The sequence below is a fragment of the Musca vetustissima genome, unplaced genomic scaffold, assembly GCF_032173495.1.
Source record: "Musca vetustissima isolate MV318-11 ecotype Yass unplaced genomic scaffold, APGP_CSIRO_Mvet_v1 utg33277, whole genome shotgun sequence".
Taxonomy (NCBI): domain Eukaryota; kingdom Metazoa; phylum Arthropoda; class Insecta; order Diptera; family Muscidae; genus Musca; species Musca vetustissima.
The window spans coordinates 56,394-79,704 of NW_026881784.1; the positions used below are offsets into that span (position 1 = coordinate 56,394).

A 23,311-nucleotide genomic window follows, 5' to 3' on the forward strand; every position below is an offset into this window, starting at 1 on the left:
GCGGTCATTTTGACCGTTTTTCAATTTCATTTACAAAAACATATAATGACACTTTTTTTAATCTGGTGTCGTTTTGTACCATATAGAACTACGTTTATTATAAAAAAGTCACCAAATTTTAAAAAGCTGTGTCATTATATACACAGTTGTTTTTGTATTTGAAATTCAAAAACGGTCAAAATGACCGTCTTCAGGAAACTAGTGTTAAATAAAAACCAATAAGGAAATTAGTAAAGTCTGACAGGACCGACTATATAATACCCTTCACCACTTTCGGTATATTGTACATATGTATCCCAACAGACGTCGCCTTTTCGAAGGAAAATTAACATGAAATTGAACGAAATTAAATATGTGATCTTTATATATAAGTGAAGTGAACCATTCCGTGCAATGACTTTCTGCAACCTTTGCTAAATTTCATTTCATTCGGGCAGATTTAGAGTCGTTTGCGTACAATCTGACATATGTATGTAAATCGATTTAAAGCAAACTTGATACACGATATTTGGTATGCCACCGTTCTAAATATCTATGGATCTAAGTCTGCATCTGCACCAATTTCAACAAAACACAACAACGTCATTGTAGTCTCAATTTGACACGTTGTGCAAAATTCCGTATCAATCGGACAAACATTATGAGTTTTGTGCACCATTTACCTAAAATCGGACGAAAATCAATATGGGAGTTATATCGTGCAAATCGGAAGAAATATAGGGACTTTGGTACACTATTTACAAAAAATCGGACGAATATAGACATGGGAGCTATATCTAGATTTGAACCGATTTTCTTCAATAGGGTGAAATTAGTGACAAATTGGTGACATTTGTTCACAAAAATGCATGGACGGACGGACATGCATAAATCGATTCAGAATGTGATTTTATGCATATTCTCATGGGTCTATCACGATTACTTTTGCCTGTTGCAAACATATCGGAAATTACAAAAATCTTTTAAATTCCTTGAAACTGAGATATATAACTGAGATTATAACTCGCGAAATATTAACATATTGCATATAATTTAAATTCATTTCTATAAAATGAAGTGTTTTTGCCAAAATTTTTAAATATTGGTAATAAATAATAAGTTGCGTGGAAGCTGTGATGGTGGTAATGTAAAAATATGGGTGAAAATGTGTTGAAGCCAACGAGTTTTTTTGTGTTCCTTCCTGATTTGTGGCTAAACTACACAACGCACGCACATGTGATCAGTGACTAAGTTGCAGAATACCCCATGGACAATATGGTTCTAATGTATGATTTTTCTATATAATCAATGGATCCACCCAAAATGGATGCTGACATTTTGAAGCCGGATTTTCTGTGTTTTTTTTTTTTTTTTTGAATTTTTCTTATAATTATGATGCGCATCCAGATAATGAACTAAACTAATTATAGGATTGTAGAACTCGTGATTTTGTTCGTTTAGTATATATCTCATGAATGTGCTCACCGTAGCTTCTTTGCAATTGGGTTCCAAAGACGAAAATTTGGTGCGTAAATTTTTATAAAAAACATATTTTTTGAGTCTAAATTCCGTGGAAACCCGCGTGATTTTAGTTTTTACGTGCCGGATCTAATGAGCCCATCCATGTTCAATTCCGCCCAATAAAACGGCGGATATAGGTACCTTGAATGTGGGAAAAATTGCAAAAACTTATTTTGACAAATTCGCGTATATAATCGCGGGTTCCTTCGAATTGATTATCATATTCGCGAATCTGTATGAAAATAGGTCAAAAATATATCTATACGCGCATAATATGCGTATTTTATGCAAAATCGATTGTGGAGGTACATCCGCGGTTCTTCACCGATCCTTTTAAAATAGGTGTCCTTTTGTATATATTCATAGGAGATTACTGAAATCGGCACGTTGCACGTTGCGCAATTTTTAGTCATTTTTAGGGTTTTTGCATAATAAAGTGCATCGAGGGGCAAACTTTGGTCGCTTAATGAAACCTCGAAAAATTCATAATTATTGGAAGAGATTTATTCGGTTTATACGAAAACCGTATGCGCATCAACTGATTTCGACTAATACGCGAACTGTATGCTTTTTAATGTTGATCATTTTCATATACTGTAACTGCAATGTATTTGGTAATTTTTAAAGTCAAAACTCTTAACAGAGGAATCTAGCGATATTTAACAATCGTCTAAAATAATTTTTAGAAGAAATCGTCACGTGTTGTAGAAGATTTAGACTAAATCGTATTATCTTAACCATACCAAAAAATCAAAAATTGAAAACGCATTTTGTGGCAATTCAAAAATTAATTGTTTTTCAGACATTTTCAAGCTTTTATTTGTTTTTCGCGACTATTAAACCGTATTTCAATGTGATTTGACTAGTATCCAAAGAAAACAAATGTGTTTAACCATTTGTGAAGAAATTCGTGAATTACAACAAATAGGAATTAAATTAATTTATATTTGAAATACATGATTTAAAACCGCTATTACTTTAGTGCGCAGCATCCGAATTTGAGAACGAGAATAGACTTTGAATCAGCATATTTTCCTTAACCTATGTACCAAAAATCATGAATGTGCTCGGAAAAAATTTTTTCAATTTTTTTTTTATGGAATTTTAAAAGAATTTTATAATTTCCCATATGTACAAAGACATAATACACTGTACCACAGTATGTCACAATTTCTAAGAACAATAGTGTTAAGGGATTATGTTCACTATTTGAGCTCAATAAAAAACTGTTCACGCTTTTTGCAATTTGCCAGTGATTCCTAATTCTGGCTTGGACAAAATAGCCGTACGAACATTCTTTATATACTTACGAATTTTATCATGATTATTTAGAAAAAAAAACATCACATTTTCTTTTGGAACAAGTGTTTCTGTTTGTTTTATTAAAGATTAAGTAACAATTACATACAACTAAATATTTTATTTAATAATATTCATATTTAAAGTATTAATAATAATTATTACAATGGTATGTAAGTATGCATATAGATGATAAGATTCAAATAAGAAAATTAAGTGAAGAACATAAAACATTTGAAGAAAAACCAAAAGGAAAAGTATTATTTTCATTTTCATGGATAAGGTATCGTATATTTATAACATAAGGTACTTATATTTCAATCTCTCCTTCCCGTGAATTTCATTTAGCGGGCATAGAGAGTTAACAAAACTTAAATGACTAACAAAAAAGGCACCTGAGTTGTACGAATAGTGGTTGAGTGTTAATTATAAAATGTCCGATTATATAAACTCACCACTATTCGATCATATTGTTTTTTCATATTTTAAATTAATTAATTAATAGGTAGCATTAGTATGTAAATCTAAATGTATGTATTTATATAATTGGTAGTTATATAACAAAACAAAAAAGATGAATAATAAAATAATTTAATTCTTTACTCTTTATGGAGTTTTTAATTAATTTGTTTAAATAAAAAACATAATTCATTAATTTTTTTAAATTTTAAATTTTCTTGTTGCTTTTTTTTAGATTTTTATTATTATTTACTTTTTTCATTTATTTATCCCTGATTATAATTTGAAACACAAATTGACTAGTGTTCAAGGTAACATTTGTTTAAGCAAGGTAATAATTGTTTCCATTTTAAATGAGGTGGTGGAGTTCAATATTTTGAAGATGTTATTCGCATTGGCTAATGGACTTAGACATTGTGTAAATTATAATTTCCTATGAATTTTTGTTCTTTTGTATTGCGAAGTAACTTTTTTGTCTTTATTTTGAAATTTTAAAAACAATAATTTTTTGTTTTTGTTTTTTTTTATTAGAACATATCACATTTTATAGAGTTCTGGTGGTTCTTTACACGCCGGTATACCCTGATCATATTTGCCCAATTCAGCCTCATACAGCAGATTATTAATCAAATGTTTGACAACAATTTTGGCTTTGGACGTTTTCAGTTTGCGTATGGTTATGGCCACATATTCACCGAATACACCATATTCGTCAATTGGGGTGCTGCTTGACTTGGAGCCGCTTGCCGATGGATTCGAGCCCCCGGCACTGTTGTTGGAGGCATTATGATGATGATGATGACTGTTATTGCTGTTGCTGATATTATTGGCCGAGAATCCTGCTCCGCCATTTATGCTGCTGTTCAAATAATCACATTGTCTGGAGTGTATAGCATTGGAATGTTGTTGTAATAATTTAGAGGGGGATGGTGCATCACCATCCATGGTATGATTTGCATTCGAATGGATATGAGCTTTACGTTTGCGACTGCTGCTAGTGGTGGTGCTCGAGTTGATGCCACCAGTAACACCACCTAGAGGATTGTCATTGCTGGAGCCGGTGCCGTTAACATTGCGTTGCATTGTCAAGTCAGTGGCATTTTTGTGATAATTCAGTGGTACCGGAGTGGAAGTGCGTGTGCTCTCAAGCATAGCCAAGTCGTTGGAATCACTTTCAAACTGTTGAATAGATTAAAATAAGAAAAAGAAAAACGAAAGATGAGCAAAATATAAAAATAATTTAGAATTGTGTCAGCACAATGGTGTGGGAGTGAAAAAGCACTTAAGAAAATTATAATTTTTAAACAGAGCAATGCCATCCATGCTAGGATTTCGTAACGAAACTCATAACAGTTCCAAACAAACATTATCATCGCCATCATGATTTTTTGCATCACAAATATCTGCTGAGCGAAGGGAGAATCTTAATAAAGAAAAGAATATTGCATATCGGATTATGTGCTGAAATTCAAGATATCATAAATTTCACTTAGTTTTAATTCGTCCAACCCCCGTCTCCAACTATTTCTTATATAACAAGTACATTTATAATCATTTCAAGTGACTGCTGATAATATTTGTAAAATGTAAATGTTTCCTATCAATTTATGTTGCATTTAAATTTATTTTTTTATTTTTTGAAATGCAAGCCAAATTCTGTTGTACAAAATGGAGAATTTGAGTAATTGGAGAAATTTGCAAAAAAGAAAACTTGTCCCGAATGAAGTTAATGTCAGTCTTTGATAATTCGAATATAAAATTTGTCCAAAAAGAAACTCAAATATTTATAATCGGAAGGCATCATAATATGGAATCAATTTTGATACGTTTAATATGCCAGTATATGGTCGGGGGGTCTTTAAAGCCGAGCTAAGGTTCATAAAATATTAAAAGAAGTAACTATTGTGTCCTTTATAATATTACCAGTCTTTATAACTCAGCCGAAGACCTGGGTGTTTATAAAGAAGATCTGATGAATTGGGAGTATTTGTAGATAACTTAAACGACATAAAGGCTTTGCAGTTCAAAGAATCTACACTAAAGCCTAGATAGTCTTAATAGTCCAGCTGAAAGACAAGAAGATTTTTGCGAAGCAAATGTGCAGAAAGTCTCTTAAGAGCGGGGAGCTTTTAGAGACGAGGTTTACGCCAGGGAGTCTTCAAGACGAGCAGATTGCAGGTTGCTTTTGTATAAGTGCTGCAAGGAAGGGAACCTTTGTAACCTAGGTCCCTAACTAGATATTGAACTAAAATATAATTTTCAGGCATTTCAGTCGGAAAACAAGTAAAAATTGATGGTTTTTTTACTTGTTTTCCGACTGAAATGCCTGAAAATTATATTTTAGTTCAATACCGATGAATCTTATATATCTCAAAAATATCTCAATACAGTCACATCGATTGTAAAATGTGACCAAAACCCTCAAAATACATATATTGAAAAATGGGTCGAAAATCTTCAACATAACAAATCGGGAAGTCAGAGACCAATTGTGACCAGTTTTGGCAAAAAATTAAAAAAAAGCAAATTACAATACCGAATATTGGGAGTGTGGTATCATTACATGAGGCTTGTACATAAACGCGAATTGATGTTCGAACCTGAGCTGTCTTGCATTGTTTTTTTCCCATTTGCATGAAATCTGTTTAAATTGTATATATGGAAGCTATATCTAAATCTGAGCTGATTTGAAGAAAACGTAGGCCATGTAATCCTAGACACCATTCGGCCGCTCTCCAATATGTCAAACAAATTTATTAACATAAAAAACCTGAACCGATTTCAACAAAACTTAACTAATACTATTCAAGACCCAATTCAGTATCATGTGCGAAAATTCGTGTAAGTCGAACAAACGTTTGATCTTCAGTGAAACAATTACATAAATTCGGACGAAAATATATAAAATATAACTAAATCTGAACCGATTCTGGTATTGGTTTGGACTAGCAGATACGCTTTTGTACACTAGTTTATACCCTCCACCAAAAGGTAGAGTGCACACTAAATTTGTCATTATATATATATATATATGGGCAATATTGCCAATTTTTTAATATTCCATTTTCAAAAAATCAGCTTTTTTGTTTTTGTGGCACATCAATGATTTTTTGTACACATATAGAGAAAAATGTTCTGACTCCGAAACCATTCGCGATCAAATTTTTGGTTGATGCGCGCAAAAGTTATCGAGGTTTTAATTTTGGGCATAAGAAAAAAATCTTAAAATTACGCCGTTTATTATATTGGCCAAAAACGTTGATATATATCTTCCTCCGTAAAATGAGAATATGAATATATTATAATAATCGGGAAAATGTTGCACATCTTCGCGAAATATGAGAAAAATAATAAAAATATAGGGGATTACGTCAATATTTTCATTATATTAATGACATACACACACCTAAAAAATAATTTAAAAATATCTACATAATCTAAACACCATGATGAATCAAATGATATCAAAATCACACAAGTCCGTGTAGCGGTTTGTAAATTACACCGACAACAAAACAAGATATTGAGGAAAAATATTTGTTTTTGGTTCGAAGAAATTATGTCATCATATTTATTTTTTAATTTTATACAAGAAATTTGAGAAAAAAATGTTGGGGTTATTCTTCTATTTTACCCGAATTTCGCTGAAAAATTGACATATATAATAATAATCACCTTTTGTGTATAAGTATACGCCTTGCGGATTATATCAAGACCCTTCCGATAAATCTTAGAATTCTATAAATAGGAATAAATCTTAAAATAAAGTAATATTATGAAACATACATTTTAAATTGCGTGTAAATCGCGTAATTCTCAAAATCAATTGATGCGCATGCGGTTTCTAGGAAGTACTGAAGTTTATCTTCCAATCCATATATATTTTGCGAAATTTCATTTGACGACTAAGATGTGCCACACGTTCCATTGAAGTACCCAAAAAATCGTAAAACGCGAATAATTTCCGAAAACTCCATATGCCATTAACGCGCATCCGATTTCGGTGTGCATCCTAAAAAAATACATCGATCTATACCGATTTCAATGTGGTCCATTAAGAACCATGGATGTGTCAGCTCACACTATTTTTGAGATAAATTGCGTCTAAATCGCGTAATTCTCAAAATCATTTGATGCGCATGCGGTTTCCAGGAAGTACTGAGGTTTATCTTCCAATCCATATATATTTTGCGAAATTTCATTTGACGGCTAAGATGTGCCGCACGTTACATTGAAGTACCCAAAAAATCGTAAAACGCGAATAATTTCCGAAAACTCCATATGCCATTAACGCGCATCCGATTTCGGTGAGCACCCTAAAAAAATACATCGATCTATACCAATTTCAATGTGGTCCATTAAGAACCATGGATGTGCCAGCTCACACTATTTTTGAGATAAATTGGGTACATCTCTCTTTCGGCTGAAGTTTTTAAATTTCTCTTTTCGAAAAAGATCAAAATCCGTGTGAGGTCACTTATTGAAGCGGAAATGGTCCATAGAAAATGCAATTAAATCCGCGATATTTTCAAAAACATTTGTTGTCAAATTTCGTGTTTTTGGAAGGCCAGTTCCCGCCGTTCTAGTAGATGGATTTTCACGAAGAAGATTTTATATCATCCGAAACGTAAAAAACCTTATTGATCGCGGGTACCCATATCATTCAGTTGGCAGATCTAAAAATTTGGCCCGAAAAATAGGTTTTTTAGAAATTTGATCGCACAAAATTCGCACCTTCGGATGAGTATTACTCTGAAGCTGTGCATACTACATACAAAAAATACATATCAAATTACGCAGAATCGCGACTACAATAATTTTAAAATCGATTTTTATAAATTCCTGTTTGCGTATTAGAGCTAGAAGTAAAATTAAAAAAACACTCAAAATCGAGCTTCAAAATGTCAGCATCATTTAAAGGTAGATACAGTTAAAATTTTGAAAAATGATACATAAGGGGCATAGTCCCCATTTTGTTGGCTTCTAGTTTTACTTTGACACGAAGACCGTGCAATGAGTGGCTTAATCACAAGTCGATAGTGAACATAAAAAAACTGGTTCGCCTCAACGTGTTTTTACACATTTTTTTACATTAAAGTAGACACAGCTTCCACCAAAATAAAGTTTGGAGGTCGATATCATGAGCAGTTTGCAACGACAGATCAATTAACATAAAACTATTCACTTTCTTTCATATACTTAAGTAATTCCCGAGTTATAAAGGGGTGAACCTCCGCTTCAGCTATGTTAAAAAATTGGCAATATTGCCCATATATTATTTATTTTTTTGATCAGAATAACATTTTATGTCTGTCTGTCCCTCTGTTGAATTCACCATAGATATCGCACTTTTTAAGATAGAGCTTGAAATTTTGCACTGGAATTGCTATCACTCCTATGATGTTTGATATTACCAGTGAGATATATGGGTCCATAGAACCTCCATATAACGATACCCCCAACTATTCAGCATCATGGGGATTTTTGGCACTTTTTCAACCGAATTGGCTGTAATATTCGTCTACGTCATTGGGTATTAAATCTTCCAACCGAAAATTATCAATATTGATCTGGTATTTAGGGTAGCCCCCGTATAACGGTGCCCCGACTTTTTGGTATTTTTAAAGTTTTAGACATGTTTTTCAACAGCATCAGGTGTTAATTGTTATTTTGGATTCACTTCGGTTATCAAATGTGCCTACAAAAAATAATCAATTTTGACCCATGTTTCTGGGTAGTCCCCATATAAAGTTACCCCAAAGCTTCGGTTTTGGGCACATTTTTCTATATAATTGGTTGTAATTTGTTATTTTGGGTTGTCGTATGGTAGTAAATCTTTCTACTAAAAACTATCAATATTGGTCCACCTTTTAGGTAAGTCCCCATATAACGCTACACGCTAAAGTTCGGTATTTTAAGGGGACTTGAACACGTGTTCCATCCAATTTGGAAGTAATTTAATATTTTGGACTCTCATTGGGCAGTAAATGTCGCTACCAAAAATTATCAACATTGGCCCACGTTTTAGGGTAGCCCCCATTATTCGGTATTTTTTTTAATCGAATTGGCACTAATTTGCTTCTCATGGGGTGTCAAATTTTCCTAGTAAACGTGACAATATTGGTTCACTTTTGAGGGAATCCCCCATATAGCGCTACATCCCAAATTTCTGTATTTTGGGAAGCTTGGACACGTGTTTCAAGCAAATTAGCTATGATATTTTTTTTAGAAAATTGTGGAAATGTCTTTTTCATTATGATTCAATTTTTTGGTATATCCCATATATTGTGATCTCTTCACATTTGTGGCACGTTCAAATAACAACAGCATTACATATGCAAATATTGGAAATACTATTTCAACACAAAATCATTGTGGAAATTTGGTAGAAATTCACTATTAAATTAAAATAGAAAGTTATTCTGAATTTGGCCCATTTGATTGATGCAATAAAATGAAATTTGGGACTAATCTCCTGAAACCAAACATTGTTGTTGTCTTGGTGTTGAAGTTGCTGCTGCTGCCGATGATGATGGTTGGTGGTGGTGGTGGTGGCTTGAAGTCATTAGTAAGCCATACAACACGGTCAACATTTAAATGCATGTTTACAAGCCTATAAAACTTTACTTAATAGCCAAGGCAACCAGCGGCAATCAGAGCTGTAAACATCCATTCCAAAGACGACAACAACAACGACGACGACGATGATACACAATAAAAAGGTAGAAGTCGAGTTAAAGTTAAAACTCGAAAGAAGACAAAAAATACAAACAAACACACACAAATTCAGAAGAAACTTACAATTTCGGTTTTAACATCCTCAGCGCTGATATTGCAGTATTCGCTGCCATCGAAATCGGAGGTACGTGTCTGTAAAAGAAAAACGAAAAGAAAAAAATAGGTGAATGCATTAATGAATGTTGTTTGTGGCTTGTGGCAGTATCGCTATAGTGAGTCAACCAGCCAGACAGTCAGTCCGTCAGCCGTTGGTAATGTTGATGGCAGCTAATGCAATAACAAAAACTACAACAACAACAGCATGTCATTGCTGTATATAACACCAAATTTCAACTTAAACCCAAACCAACGAACCATTTTTAAGTCCATGCTGTGGTTATCGCATTGCCCTGCTTTCAAATCACTACAGCAGTGTGTTGCATAGGCCATCATAAGCATGAGCGGTGCATGAACGAAATTTAAACCCAACCAAAAACTACAGCAACAACAACAAAATCAACGAAACCAGAAAAAGGTTGAGAAATGATTGCACAAATATTTGAATGTTCATTTGGGAACGAACAGTGGGTTTGAGAGTAATTGATGTACTCTTGTTGTTCGAATCCAACAACTCTACTGTTCAAGTGTTTTTTCTGAAGGGTACTATTTGACAGATTGATGTTTGTCCGTCTATCTGTTACAATTACGATAGAGAGCTCGAAGTTCGGTATTTCATTTTCTCCTGGAATACCATATCGGTTTAAGGTGGAGGGTATAAACAGTCCGGTCGAACTTAACGACGTTTTTACATGTTGGTAGGAAGATTTCAAAATACTAAATTATTGCCGATTTTCAACCCATATACTAAATAATGAGAGGCACTCTTGTATTGAGAGAACTTGAGTGGAGGGTATATTCATCTATATTCCGAGGTACTATTTTGTGGTATGAACAATTTTATTTCCCAAAATGTCTCATTTGGTGCCCAAAACCCACGTTATTTTCTTTGAAAAGAGTACAATTTTTAGTTCTATTAGTACCTCATTCGGTACCATTGTTGGCGACCCAACCAACTACCCCCCACCCATTGGTCTTACAAACAGGCCAAAAAAAGAAGTAGAAATCGAGCTGATGCAACGTAAGCTTATTTTTATGCAGGAAGTTTGATGGTCAACGGTTGTGTTTGTTGGGTCTGGTTGGGGGGAGGAGGAGGCACGAGTTCGCTTCGTTTTTTGTTATTTCGTATTTGTGTTTTGAAGAGCTAAAGTAATGCGACACATTTACGATTTCGTAAAGCTTATCAGTTGTGAAGCAGCATGTTGTGTGGTGAAAACCACAAAACACACGCACACCAACCATACTGCCCAACAGTGTGTTTGCTGCCTGCATGCAGCAGCAGTGACAGCGACAACAGTAACGCCAATAACGACGACGGTTACTGCGACAACAACCAACAATAATAGCAGGGCAAATAATAATAACAATAAAAAAAGCTCACAAACAACATTAACACCAGCACACATTTCATCGTTTCGTACCGCATTTTGTTCGTAAATATGTCTGGTTGAATGTTCGTATGTATGTTTGTGCATGCATCCATATGAAGGTGCCATGTGTATGCGTGTATGCAGATATCAAGGCAGCAGCAGCAGAGTGAGTGCCTCATTTAATGAGTGGCTGGACGACTTCTGACTGACTGACTAAATGTCTGACGGAATGACGACTAACTTGGCTGACGGCGAACAGACTGGACTGTTTCACGTGTATTGATATAAAATTAACACAGAGCACAGCAACAACACGTCCATCCCAGTGCCAGTAATGCGGCAGCAACAACAACACTAACAAGCAAAGAAGTGTGTAAGGAAAATACGTCGCATTAGCTTGAACCGAATAAAAAAAAACAAAAAAAAAAACACCTAACGACAATCTCAATAGAATCTCTCGTTTTAAGTGATACAGTGGGACACACATAATTATGCAATGATTAGAAAAATGTGGATAATATAAGGAAGGTGGGTGCTATACTAACCACTCACTCAGTGTTAATGTCCTCGGACCAAAACTGACTATGGGTGTTACCCCTACTAACTTGGTTGAAAATGTATTACTACCGGAAAAGAAGCGGAACTTTTATGTAGGGTTATATGAAAATATGGACCTATATCTTTCCAAAATCTTTTATACCAAATTACAGCCCCATATGTTGGAAAATGCGGCTAACGTCTTCCAAAAACTGAAAATGGGATGGTACCGTTCTATGGGAGCTATACTAAACCGTAAGCTAACATTGATCATTTTTGGTAGAAAGATTAGACACCCCAAAAGAATTTGATAAACCAAAAAAACCCCCAAAGTATCAAATAATGGGGGCCACCATTATATCATTTTTGGTGGGGAAATTTTCTACTCAATGAGAATCCAAAATATAAAATTACAGCTAATTTGGTTGAAGCAAGCTCCCCAAAACACCGAAGTTTGAGATGTAGTGTTATATTGGGGGTATTCCCTAAAAAGTGAATCAATATTGATAATTTTTAGTAGGAAGATTTGACACCCCATGAGAACCTTTAAAAATTAAATTCGAGCCAATTAAATTTAACAACGTGCCCAAAACCGAATAATGGGAGTTGCCATTATATTAGTGGTAACCGGAAACATGAACCAATGTTGATAATTTTTCGTATGAACATTTTCTATTCAATGAGAATGCAAAATATTAAATTACAACTAATTTGGTTGAAACACGTGCTCAAGCTCCCCAAAATACCGATCTTTGGGTGTAGCGATATATATATATATATATATATATATTAGGGCTTCACTACAATGTGGACCAATATTGAGAATTTTTAGTAGGAAAATGTACTACAATACCACAACCCAGCATAACAAATTACAACCAATTAGATAGTAAGATGTAGCCAGTTGATTCCGTGGAAATGCGTGTCCAGAACCTCGAATATTGACCCTTTTCGGTAGGTAGATTTAATACCCAATAAGAAGCAAACTGCCAAATCGGGTGAAACGTGTCAAAAATCCCCCTAATACCGAATATTTGGGGATACCGTTATATTGGGGCTATATCATAACGTGGGCCGATATACCTCATTTGTAATTGCAACCATCCTAGGAATAATAGCAATGTCAGTACAAATTTTTATTCTGATCAAGAATAGATATACTTTATGGGGTCTCTGGTGTATATTTCGATGTGTTGCAAACGGAATGACAAATTTTATGTATTCAGTTGGTTGGCCCAATGGAAACACCCTGACCTTCTCCTACTCGGAATCTTCACAGAGGACTTTGACAGATATACGAAGAAGTGCATCCCTCCCATCATGGTACACGAATAATCTCCAATTCAAAGGACACTGTTCTGAGAATTTACCGGCCAATGGCGGAAAGCTGTCTCTCGTACAATACATATGCAAACTGCTATGATTGTGTTGGACACACGCATATATCCGTTGGGAGAGTAATTTTCGCTCTCTCGGTACAGATTGTGTATGTTAAAGCATTGCAAAGTTGAGTTCGAACACATATAACTGTGATTGTATTGGTACTCTCCCAAAGCGCCCACGGGCGCCTTTTCGGTGAACGTTGCTCTAGTATCAAGAAGTCATGGGTAACTTCAGCATCTTCCGTAAAGTCTGAGAATATCAACGTGAACAACTATACGAAGTATGAAGTTGACAAAATTACCTAAGAAGCATTATAAGGACGAGTTCTGTTATACAGTAATCCACAAAAACAGTGCATTCGTAAAACAGTAAAGAGATTCACAAAGCGGTCATGAATATAATTCACAATAAGACTCGTCTTCTGCATGGACATCTTACAAGTTGAGAATTTACGGAGAACTATTGATGCTACAGTTTGAATAGGCGAACAAAGAATAACTTAGGAAGCTAGTAGCTAGCACTTCCGGGAGGAAATTAAACTTAAGATGGCCAGGAAGACAGACATTCCTCAATTACAGAAAGCAAATATTTTTGTGAGAATAAGGGTCATCAAGTTCTCAACACAACGAATGAATTCGTTATAATCTCGACTGTAAATTTACATTTACTCTGGTCAACAGATCCAGAAAATATTGGCAGGTCCTCTACGATCATATAGTGTTTGTACTGTATGGTTATATAGTGATGTACTGCTTGAGTCGCATGGATTTATCGCGATTGGCTTTCAATCGGCTACAAATTTGATAACGCATCGTATGCCACTGGTTGTCCCACTGTCGTCAACATGAGCAACAACAAAAATTACGACGATCTTAATAATATGTGTGTGCAGCAACTGTCAAAGTATCTTCGAAACAAAATATTCAAAGGCCAAATTAACACAACTCAGTGGGGCGAGCGGGCGGGCGTACGAACGGACCAGAAATGAAAACGCAAAACAAACAGCCACAGCGAGAGAGAGAAACTAGACAAACAACTTTTTTCACAGAATTTGTGCTGTTCGACGGTTTGAGTTGCAAATGAGTAAATACAGTGCAACAAAAACAATCCAGCCAGCCAGTGCCTCCATGTTATATGTATGCTAACTAATGGTGTATGTACGAATGTGTGCTTTCTCTATGTGTACAAAGTATAAAAAAACATGTTGTACACTCGAAAAAAAACAATAAGAAAGATCACAGGTGGAACTTGAAATGCAATTGACCCAACAATCGAAAATAAAAGTTATATGTGGTTTAGAGTACTTCTCAACATTTATTTATATAATATGGATTCTCATCGAGATCATCGATTGACTGTGAAAAAAATTCATACTATCCCACTAAGGAAGTGCTCTTAAGCGGGATAATAATGGATATGTTAAAGTTTTAATCGAATCACCAGTTTCTGTATAAAATACACTGAAGCTTAATCTATTGGTGTAAATATTGAATGACTTAAACTTGAATGGCGAAAAAATCTAAGCTACGTAGGACGAGTGTCTTGCGTACTTATGTAGAAATGTACTATTTTCATCATAGAAAAAAGAATGAAAAAATTGTGATATAATTTGGAAGAATGTTTAATAAGTACACTAAAATACTATTAATTTAACTAAGTACCTATCCAAAATTGAACATCAAAAAGTTCCTAACCGCTCCAGTTTTAATATTTTCAATAATAAAATTAGGTTTTGAAATGTTTTGGTTGCCGGCAATATGGATGGAACATTGAACATATCTGCCATAAAACTCATGGAATGGACAAACACATATTTATCTTTTATGTGGCATGCTTATCAGTTTGAAGCGTATATGACATCTCGTAATCTAACACATTCATACCACATGTAGCATTGGGAAACCTTATCTCATGTTAGAGTAACAAACTTCCAAAAGAAGGTCAAATAATCTGACTTATCTAATAGACTGTACACAAAAAAACAGTTCACTGTGTAACAAAATTCTGAAAATTATATGAAAAAATAAGTTAGTTACTAGATTTAACAGAGTTTATTCATACGTTCCGCGTCTTCATATTCATTTAAAACTTTTATTTAGTTCGAAGATGGGGTCTAATCGGTCCATTCCTTTTGGTCAGTGAAAAATAATGTTTAAGACCTGGACGCGGTTAATTTTAAGTTTAAGTAAAGAATATTGAAGGACATAAATCCCCGGCCAAAGACTAAATCATGGAAATTGTGTTGACCGTATAAAATCTTTCCATAGGCGTATTTAACCTCCGCCGAGGATTGGGACAAGCACCAAGGGCCCATTCCTATATAGGCTAACATAATCTCCTCGATTTTATGAGTAGCTGGGACTTATGATCAGATTTCCACACATAACATTAAATATGTGGACCAATCGGCGAACGGGGTTATAACTGATTTAAGCCTAGACTTCCTTTCCGTCCGCCGCTATGAATGTAGTTTTCATGAATTTTTATTATTAAAAAAGCCTACATTTAAAGACCATTTTGGAAATCGAAATGTAGTATTGAAAATGTTTTTGACAATTTACTTTACAAACAATCAAGAAAAAAGTTTGAAACCATATGATTGTCACATACACCTTGTTCAAAGCCTACCAGTCGATGGCTTCTGGTACCTCCATCACAAATATTTAACATTTTGACAAATAGAAAAAAAATTATATGACCAAATATAATATTTACCAAATCGAAAACAAGTCCGAATGTTGAGCATATCGAGACCCCTTTCTACTACATACATCGCGCATAATGGGTAAACGTTAATAAAATGAAGAGATGAACAACAAAATTGATGTAATCGGTCTGTTTCCATAAATCGATCACAAACATAGTGTGCGATTAAATGAAAAGTGTTATTCCCAGATTGCTTTCTGAAGTGTTTACAAATACTACGCCTTTAAAGGTACCATCATTGTCAAGTATTTCAATTGCTAATATTTCTAGCAATAGTTAATATTATACAACATTTTTTAAACATTTCGGATCTATTCGTCCACTTCATTATACTCTCCACCATAAGATGGAGCGTATATTAACATTGTCATGCTATTTGCAACACATCTAAATATTCACTGGAGACCCCATAAAATATATATATTCTTGATCACAATAAAATTCGATGTGGATGTTGAAATAGCGATAAAGATCGCAATATTTGAAATAAAGCTTTTAAATTTTGCGCTGGCATTGGTATTACTCTTCGCTTGGTATTGCAAATGGCGTATATGGGGATTTTTGGCACGTTCTTCAGCCGTAATGGAGGTAATTTGCTACATTTGGGTGATGGGTAACCCCTATATAACGGTTACCCCATTATTCGGTATTTTGGTAGTCCCCATATAACGGTACCCTCAATATTCGGTATTTTGATGGTTTTGAGTCTTACTAAAAATTAAGAATATTGGTCTACCTTTTAGGGAAGCCCCCATATAACGCTACATCCCTATGGTCGGTATTTTGCGGAACTAGAGTTTCCACCGATTTGGGAGCAATTTAATATTTTGCATTATCATGGAGTAGAAAATGACCCTACCAAAAATTATCAACATTGGCCCATGTTTCCGGGAAGCACCTATCTAATAGTATCAAGTATTCGGTATTTAAGGGGTTTTGGGTACTTTTTTTAACTCAATTGGCTCTAATTTGATGTTATAAGTACTCATGGCATGTCGAATCTTCCTACAAAACATGATCAATATTGGTTCACTTTTTAGGAAATCCTACTAAAAATGATCAATATTAGTTCCGTTCCAGAACCCAAAAGAATCTACTAATGTTACACGTTTCCTCGACAGAGGGGTCTACGATCCGAAACGACCCGAGTCTTACTCGGCCAACGTCTGTCACCTCAGCCCATTGTGTAAAAGCAATAGGGCTGCTACAACAACAACAACAACTAATGTTACAAGTTTTGCAACTTTTTACTCGAAAACGGTTCCTGAACCTACAAATCTAGTAAAACATTGAATCAAATTTAAGAGAGCTCAAAACAAAATGGCGTTCTCTTTGTAAACTTGTTACTCGAGAAATTTTGCCGAGTAAAAATGGTAAACAGGAATGCCTACTTCTGATTGGCTGTTGTGTTGATTTTGAAGTATTGCCATCTAATTTTGGCATATTTACTATATTTGCGTTCCCGAACATTTCAAATTATTTTTTACTCAGATAGCGATTTGGAAATGTTTTCCTTTTACTAGCTTTACTATTAAAAAAGTACTGGAACAGACCAATTGACTCATGTTTCCGGGTATCCCCCATATAATGGTTCACAAATCAAATTAGAGACACTCGTTTTTGTCAAATTCTTATGGGGTGTCAAATCTTCCTACCAAAAAGTATCAATGTCAGTTTACGGTTTGGTATAGATACCATAAAACGGTATGATCATCGATGGGGCTGTAATATAGTATGAAGCCTTCTGGAAGGTATATGTGCGGGATATATATAGGTCCAAGTTTTGATATAACCCCACATAGAAATTCCACTTCTTTTTCGGTATTAATACATTTTTAACAAAATTTCCTCATGGAAAGGGGCTATAATTTGAATAAAATACCGTTTAATTTTTCCAACTATAATTTATGTAGTTTTTTTGAGCATGAACATCTTACTATCACACGACACCACAACAACTTACGGAATTTCGAATGCACTCCACGTAGTGGAGTTATCCATTTCGTGGTTTCAAATGAATGAGACTGGACTTCGATATCTGTCATAGTAAAGTTGATACAAATTATCGTATGTAGGGTTCCGAGAATACTTGAAGATAATAATTGAAGAGAGTACAGAAAAAGTCACTGTTTGGTGCGAATAGGAAAATATGTGGTTTCAACAAGACTGTGCCACAGTCACTCGATCGAATAATACTTTATATTTTCTGACCCCGTAATTTCTCGCCGTGACAAAATATTTAAATCCAACTTAAAGTCTGCCATTTGTATATTCAGCATATTTTCAAGCCTAAAAACCATGATTCTAAAATCATTAGCAGTGTTCACCATTTAATGAACCTTTAATTCAGTTGACTAACATTTTTCCTTGAGTGTACCGATCATATGTAGTCATAAGCCAAACCAAACAAAACAAAAAAAGATATGAAAAGGAAAACAAAACAACGACGACGACAATGACGACGACTACGACGACAAGACTGACTACCAAATATACTACGACTATTTTGTATTATTTTTTTCTTTAACTTTATTGCTGGTGCTGTTGTTGTTGCTATTGCCTTGTTTTACTATGACTGTTCGGCGGAGAGTGTGTGCTTTGGGGTTCGGGTGAGTGTGTATGTGTGAGTTTGTGTATGCTTTACTTACCACAGCCGTTATCGGAAGACTGGAAATTGCAGTCGCGGCGGCAGCAGCATTGTTGCCAATAGCAATGGCTGAATTTTCATCTAAGCTACGTGATCCGTGTAAAACATTATAATTTTCTGGGGAGCACGTAGTGGCCGCTGTCACCGTCACCGACGACGACGATGTCGTTGAGGATAGCTGGTGGTGGTGCTGTTGTTGTTGTTGAGATTGCGCTGGTGGCTGCAAGGTTTGAGGTGGTGGTGTGATGGCCGTGGCACTTGTGGTTTTTGTTGCTATTGTTGTTGGAGCTCCAGCTAATGGTGACGAAGGTTTTGGACTTGCAAAGGGTTTCGAAATTGGATTGAGCGTTGCAGCAGCGGTGTTGGAGGAGGAGGCGGCGGAGGTGTTCGCATTGCTAGAAGACGACATAATGTTGACATTGCTACTGCCGTTGTTGTTGTTGCTATTATTATTGCTGATGGTGGATAATTCGATAATTTTTAGCGGCGATGGAGACGGAGAGCTGTCATGTTTATGGCCATTTTCGCTATTGTCATCGTCGTTATCAGACTTGTGTTTATGTTGTTGCTGTAGCAGCTGTTGTTGTTGCTTGAGTAGAGCATAATCTTGCTCTTGACGTTTCTCTTGAGCTGCCGCAGAGAGAGCAGAGGCCGCTGCTGCTGCTTCCACTGCCGCCAACACTGCCATGGGATGACGAGCTTGCAAGCCCAGTGCCAAGAAATGATTATTGAAATGCTCAATGTCACGACTAGAAATTTTACGCTCCTCCAATAGTTGTTCCTCATCGGTCGCATGACCACTCCAGCCCATTAGGCTGTTAATGCTGCTGTTGTTGTTATTCGTGAGACTGTTGTTGTTGTTCAGGTTGCTTTCACTTGTGCTATCCAGATTGTCGTTTTTCGGTACTCCATCGGCTTCGTCCGAGTCTCCCGTTTCACCATCCAAAATAAAACGTATGGCATCGTAGGCAAACCACATGGGCTGATAGTTCAGACCCTTGCGGCGGCCATTAATAACCTTGCCATGCTCCCGATGGAAGGAGGAACGAAGGCTTTTGATTTTGGATCGAATTGAACGAATCTCGGCACCGTATTTCTGGCCCAACGCTTTGAGAGCCTCATATTTGGTCTGTTTGATGTGGTAGCCCTTGGTGTTGGGGTCCCAGAGAACTCTTTGTCGACGATAGTCTTCGATAAATCCCAAAATAGTGGCACGTGACCATTCAATGCGATCATTAGGTCCCGTCACCGACGAACTGTTGTTGATTGTTGCGGGGACGGCGGAGGAGCTGGTGGCCGTTGTGGTCGAGGTAGCCGTTGTTGTTGCGGAAGAACTAGAATTGCTGTTGCCTTTGTTGTACATATTGAAGCGGGTGGTGGAGTTGATAGAGATCGTTTATGGCCGAAGTACAGGGGTGGGTGGTTGCTGTTTGACAAAGGTAACAGCTGAAAGTGGAAAGGGGGGGACGGGCGGACGGGGTGCGTTAAGAAGTAGTATGGGATACAGCTTGTTGTTTTTCTCGACCTAGCCTGTTCATGTGAGCAACAGGTTGGCTGTGGCTTCCCAACAAGTGTTGAAAACCTTCCTACTTCCCTGTTGTGCGTTGTTCCCTCCTCACTCGTTGCCGTCTCCTTTATTATTTGGTGTATGGGGGACAGGCAGGATGACTGGCTGGAACTGGCTGGGGGACAAAACAGATGATGTTTGTTTCTTATTTTTGGCTCGTTGCTTTGCTGGTGGTTGTGGATGTGGTGGCTGTTGGCCAAAAATTTACGTCGATCTTAACTGGTTTTGGGTTTCTTCAGTTGTGGCTTGCCCGAAGATGATGATACTGACTGACTGATGCTGTATTTCGGGTTTTTTTCTCTCTTGTTGGTGGTGCTGTTGTTGTTGCTGGCTGTTTGGTGGCGGGGTGTGTGTTGTGGTGCTTGGTGGGTTGCTTTTGTTGTTTGTTATTGGTTTTGCAGCAGCCGCAACTTGATTGTTGTTTAACACATTCGAGCGCGCACATACGTACCGTTTCGTCGTCGTTCACCGTTGAAATCACGAATTGTACTAATTTCATATGTTTTTTTATTTAACACACCGCCAACGTTGCTGCTGCCGCTGCTTGTGGTAGTGGTGCCTGCTAATGTTGTTACTGTGTTGTGCCGTATGTGTGCTGCGACAGCTTGCTGCTGCTGGTACGGTGCGGTGCGGCGGTGTGGTGTGATGCGGTTCCTTGTCGTTGTTGTTGCTGGCTGGCTGACTGGTTGGTTGTTGTTTGGCTTGATGGCTGGCTGGTTTGTTGGCTGACTGGCCTTAGTATGTGTGGCATGCTCCAACGTCATTGCCATTGTCGTCGTCTCCGTGGTTGTTGTTACTGTTGTCATCATCGTTGTCGATTGTAGAGCTTGCCATAGCCGCTGCTGTTGTTGTTGTTGCCCCTATACAATCGTCTCCAAAATGAAAACAGAAAGAAAACAATAACAATGTGCCAGGCGATCCATACTAACTCATTTGTTGTCGTTTGGTTGTCGTCGTCGTATTCATCGTGTTGTGGTAGCCCCGCCGATTACTCGCATTGTGGTGTATTTTTGGTTTAATTTCAGCATTTTGTTGCTGTTGCTCTGGTTGCTTAACGGTGCGACGTATGACCGATCGACGGTCTCACTGATCGACCGATCAATCGTTCGACCCACCGACTCGACTAACATGGCAACAAGTTAACCAACCATTGTTGCCATTGCAAATGCTGCACAGTGAATCGATTACGCTCAGAGGCAATAGCAATTTCAAAGTTCAAAATGCAAGGTGGCGTTGCGAGTGGACAGGGGCAAAATTATGAAAGTCGATAGATAGAAAAAATGATCGGAAAATTGAACGACATCATGCGTTTAAATAATGACAATAAAATTTGAAATAAATTGAACTTGCTGCAGTCTGTTGCCACAGATCAATCATGCTAGTTCGGACAATTAATTGCAGACCCCAATTTGGATTGCCATTTTTTTCGGATTATCTAGTAAATTTGTTCACATTTTCATTAACTATGTAAGTCTTTAAATATTTGTATGGTTTTATTAAACAAATAAACTATTCATTCATTGTTGATAACACTAACTACTCTGTCTACAATTTCGTGTCATGCCAATAATACTGATTTTAGCAAGGGAAAAATTCAAAGCAAGTAAAAACATTGTTAAGTTCGAACTTTTTATACCCTCCAACACGTGGGTGCATTCAAAATTTCTTAAGTCGATCGTCGGTCTATGTTATGGTGCTTTGATAGCAGGATCTTCATGCTCCGTGGTTCCAAATTACAAACACTCTAGTTGGAAAACTTAAATGGGACATTTTTAATTATTTTTTATTCACCAGGTATCCGATATGTCGAGTTATATCCACTCCCATGAACAATTCTTTTAAAAATTTATTAAAAGAAAAGAGACGGAACTCTTAGGTAGGGTTAAATCAAAACTTGGATCTATATATACAACGCACAAATGTGTATGTAAATCAGCCTTCAATAGCCCTTTATACCAAATTACAGCGCCAAAGGTTGGAAAATGCGGCTAAAGTCTTCAAAATGCCGAAAATGGGATGGTCCCATTCTTTGGAAGCTATACAAAACTGGAAACTGACCATGATAATATTTGGTAGGAAGATTTAACATACCATAGGAATTTGATAAATCAAATTAGATCGAATGTGGTTGGAAAACATTCTCAAACTTCCCAAAATATCGAATAAACGGTGTATCATTATATGGGGGCTACTCGGAAACATGGGCCAATATTGAACATTTTTGGTGAGAAGATTAACTAATTAATGAGATTCAAAAATATAAAATAACAGCTGATTGGGTTGAAACAGGTTTCCAAGCTTCTCAAAAAATTATCAAATTTGGGATATAGCGTTATATGGGGGATTTCCTAAAAACTGGACCAATATTGATCATTTTCGGTGGGAAGATTTGATATTCAACGAGAACCAACCGTAGCAAATTACAGTCAATTCTGTTGAAAAACGTGTTCAAAATGCCCATTATACAGACTATTTGAGTGTACCGTTATATGGTGTCAATATCAAAACGTGGACCGATGTACACCATTTGCAATACCATCCAGTAATATCAATGCCAGTTTAAAATTTCAAAGCCCTATTTTAAATATTGGGATCCCTAACGAGATTTAGATGGACCCACATAAATCGATAATAACACATATACTGTATCGGGTCTCCAGTCCGTATCTTCAGAATTCGGATAATAGAATCAAATAGAATCTAGATGATACCAAAACCCAATGACCCGCCTATAACCTAGTGGAATTTTATGGAACATTTAAATATATATAACCAGGGATTTCCTGGACTCGAAATATGAACGGGAAATTTTAAGTAAGTTCACTGTAGTCCGATTATATTCTAACAAGTGTTAAGTTCAACTGATGCGACTGTTTTTTCCAAGAAGTTTTTTTTATCCCACTTAAAGTTTATATCGGTTCAATTTTTAGGGTAGGCCCCGTATAGATACATACACTCAAATATTCCGTATGTACCCTTATAACGGTACACATTCGGCGTTTTGAAGCT

The 23,311-nt window shown here is 36.2% G+C and overlaps 1 protein-coding gene across 1 annotated transcript; it reads right to left on the minus strand.

Annotated features, from left to right (window-relative positions):
- Positions 1–3,791: 3,791 nt before the first annotated feature.
- LOC133327779 (putative uncharacterized protein DDB_G0277255) lies at positions 3,792–20,098 on the minus strand. The gene is made up of 3 exons (XM_061536317.1): positions 18,737–20,098; positions 10,060–10,128; positions 3,792–4,437 (listed from the first exon to the last, which is right to left on the minus strand). Exons 1-3 carry the CDS (start codon positions 20,096–20,098, stop codon positions 3,796–3,798), a joined length of 2,073 nt encoding a protein of 690 aa, XP_061392301.1. The 3' UTR covers positions 3,792–3,795.
- Between the last annotated feature and the right edge of the window lie 3,213 nt (positions 20,099–23,311).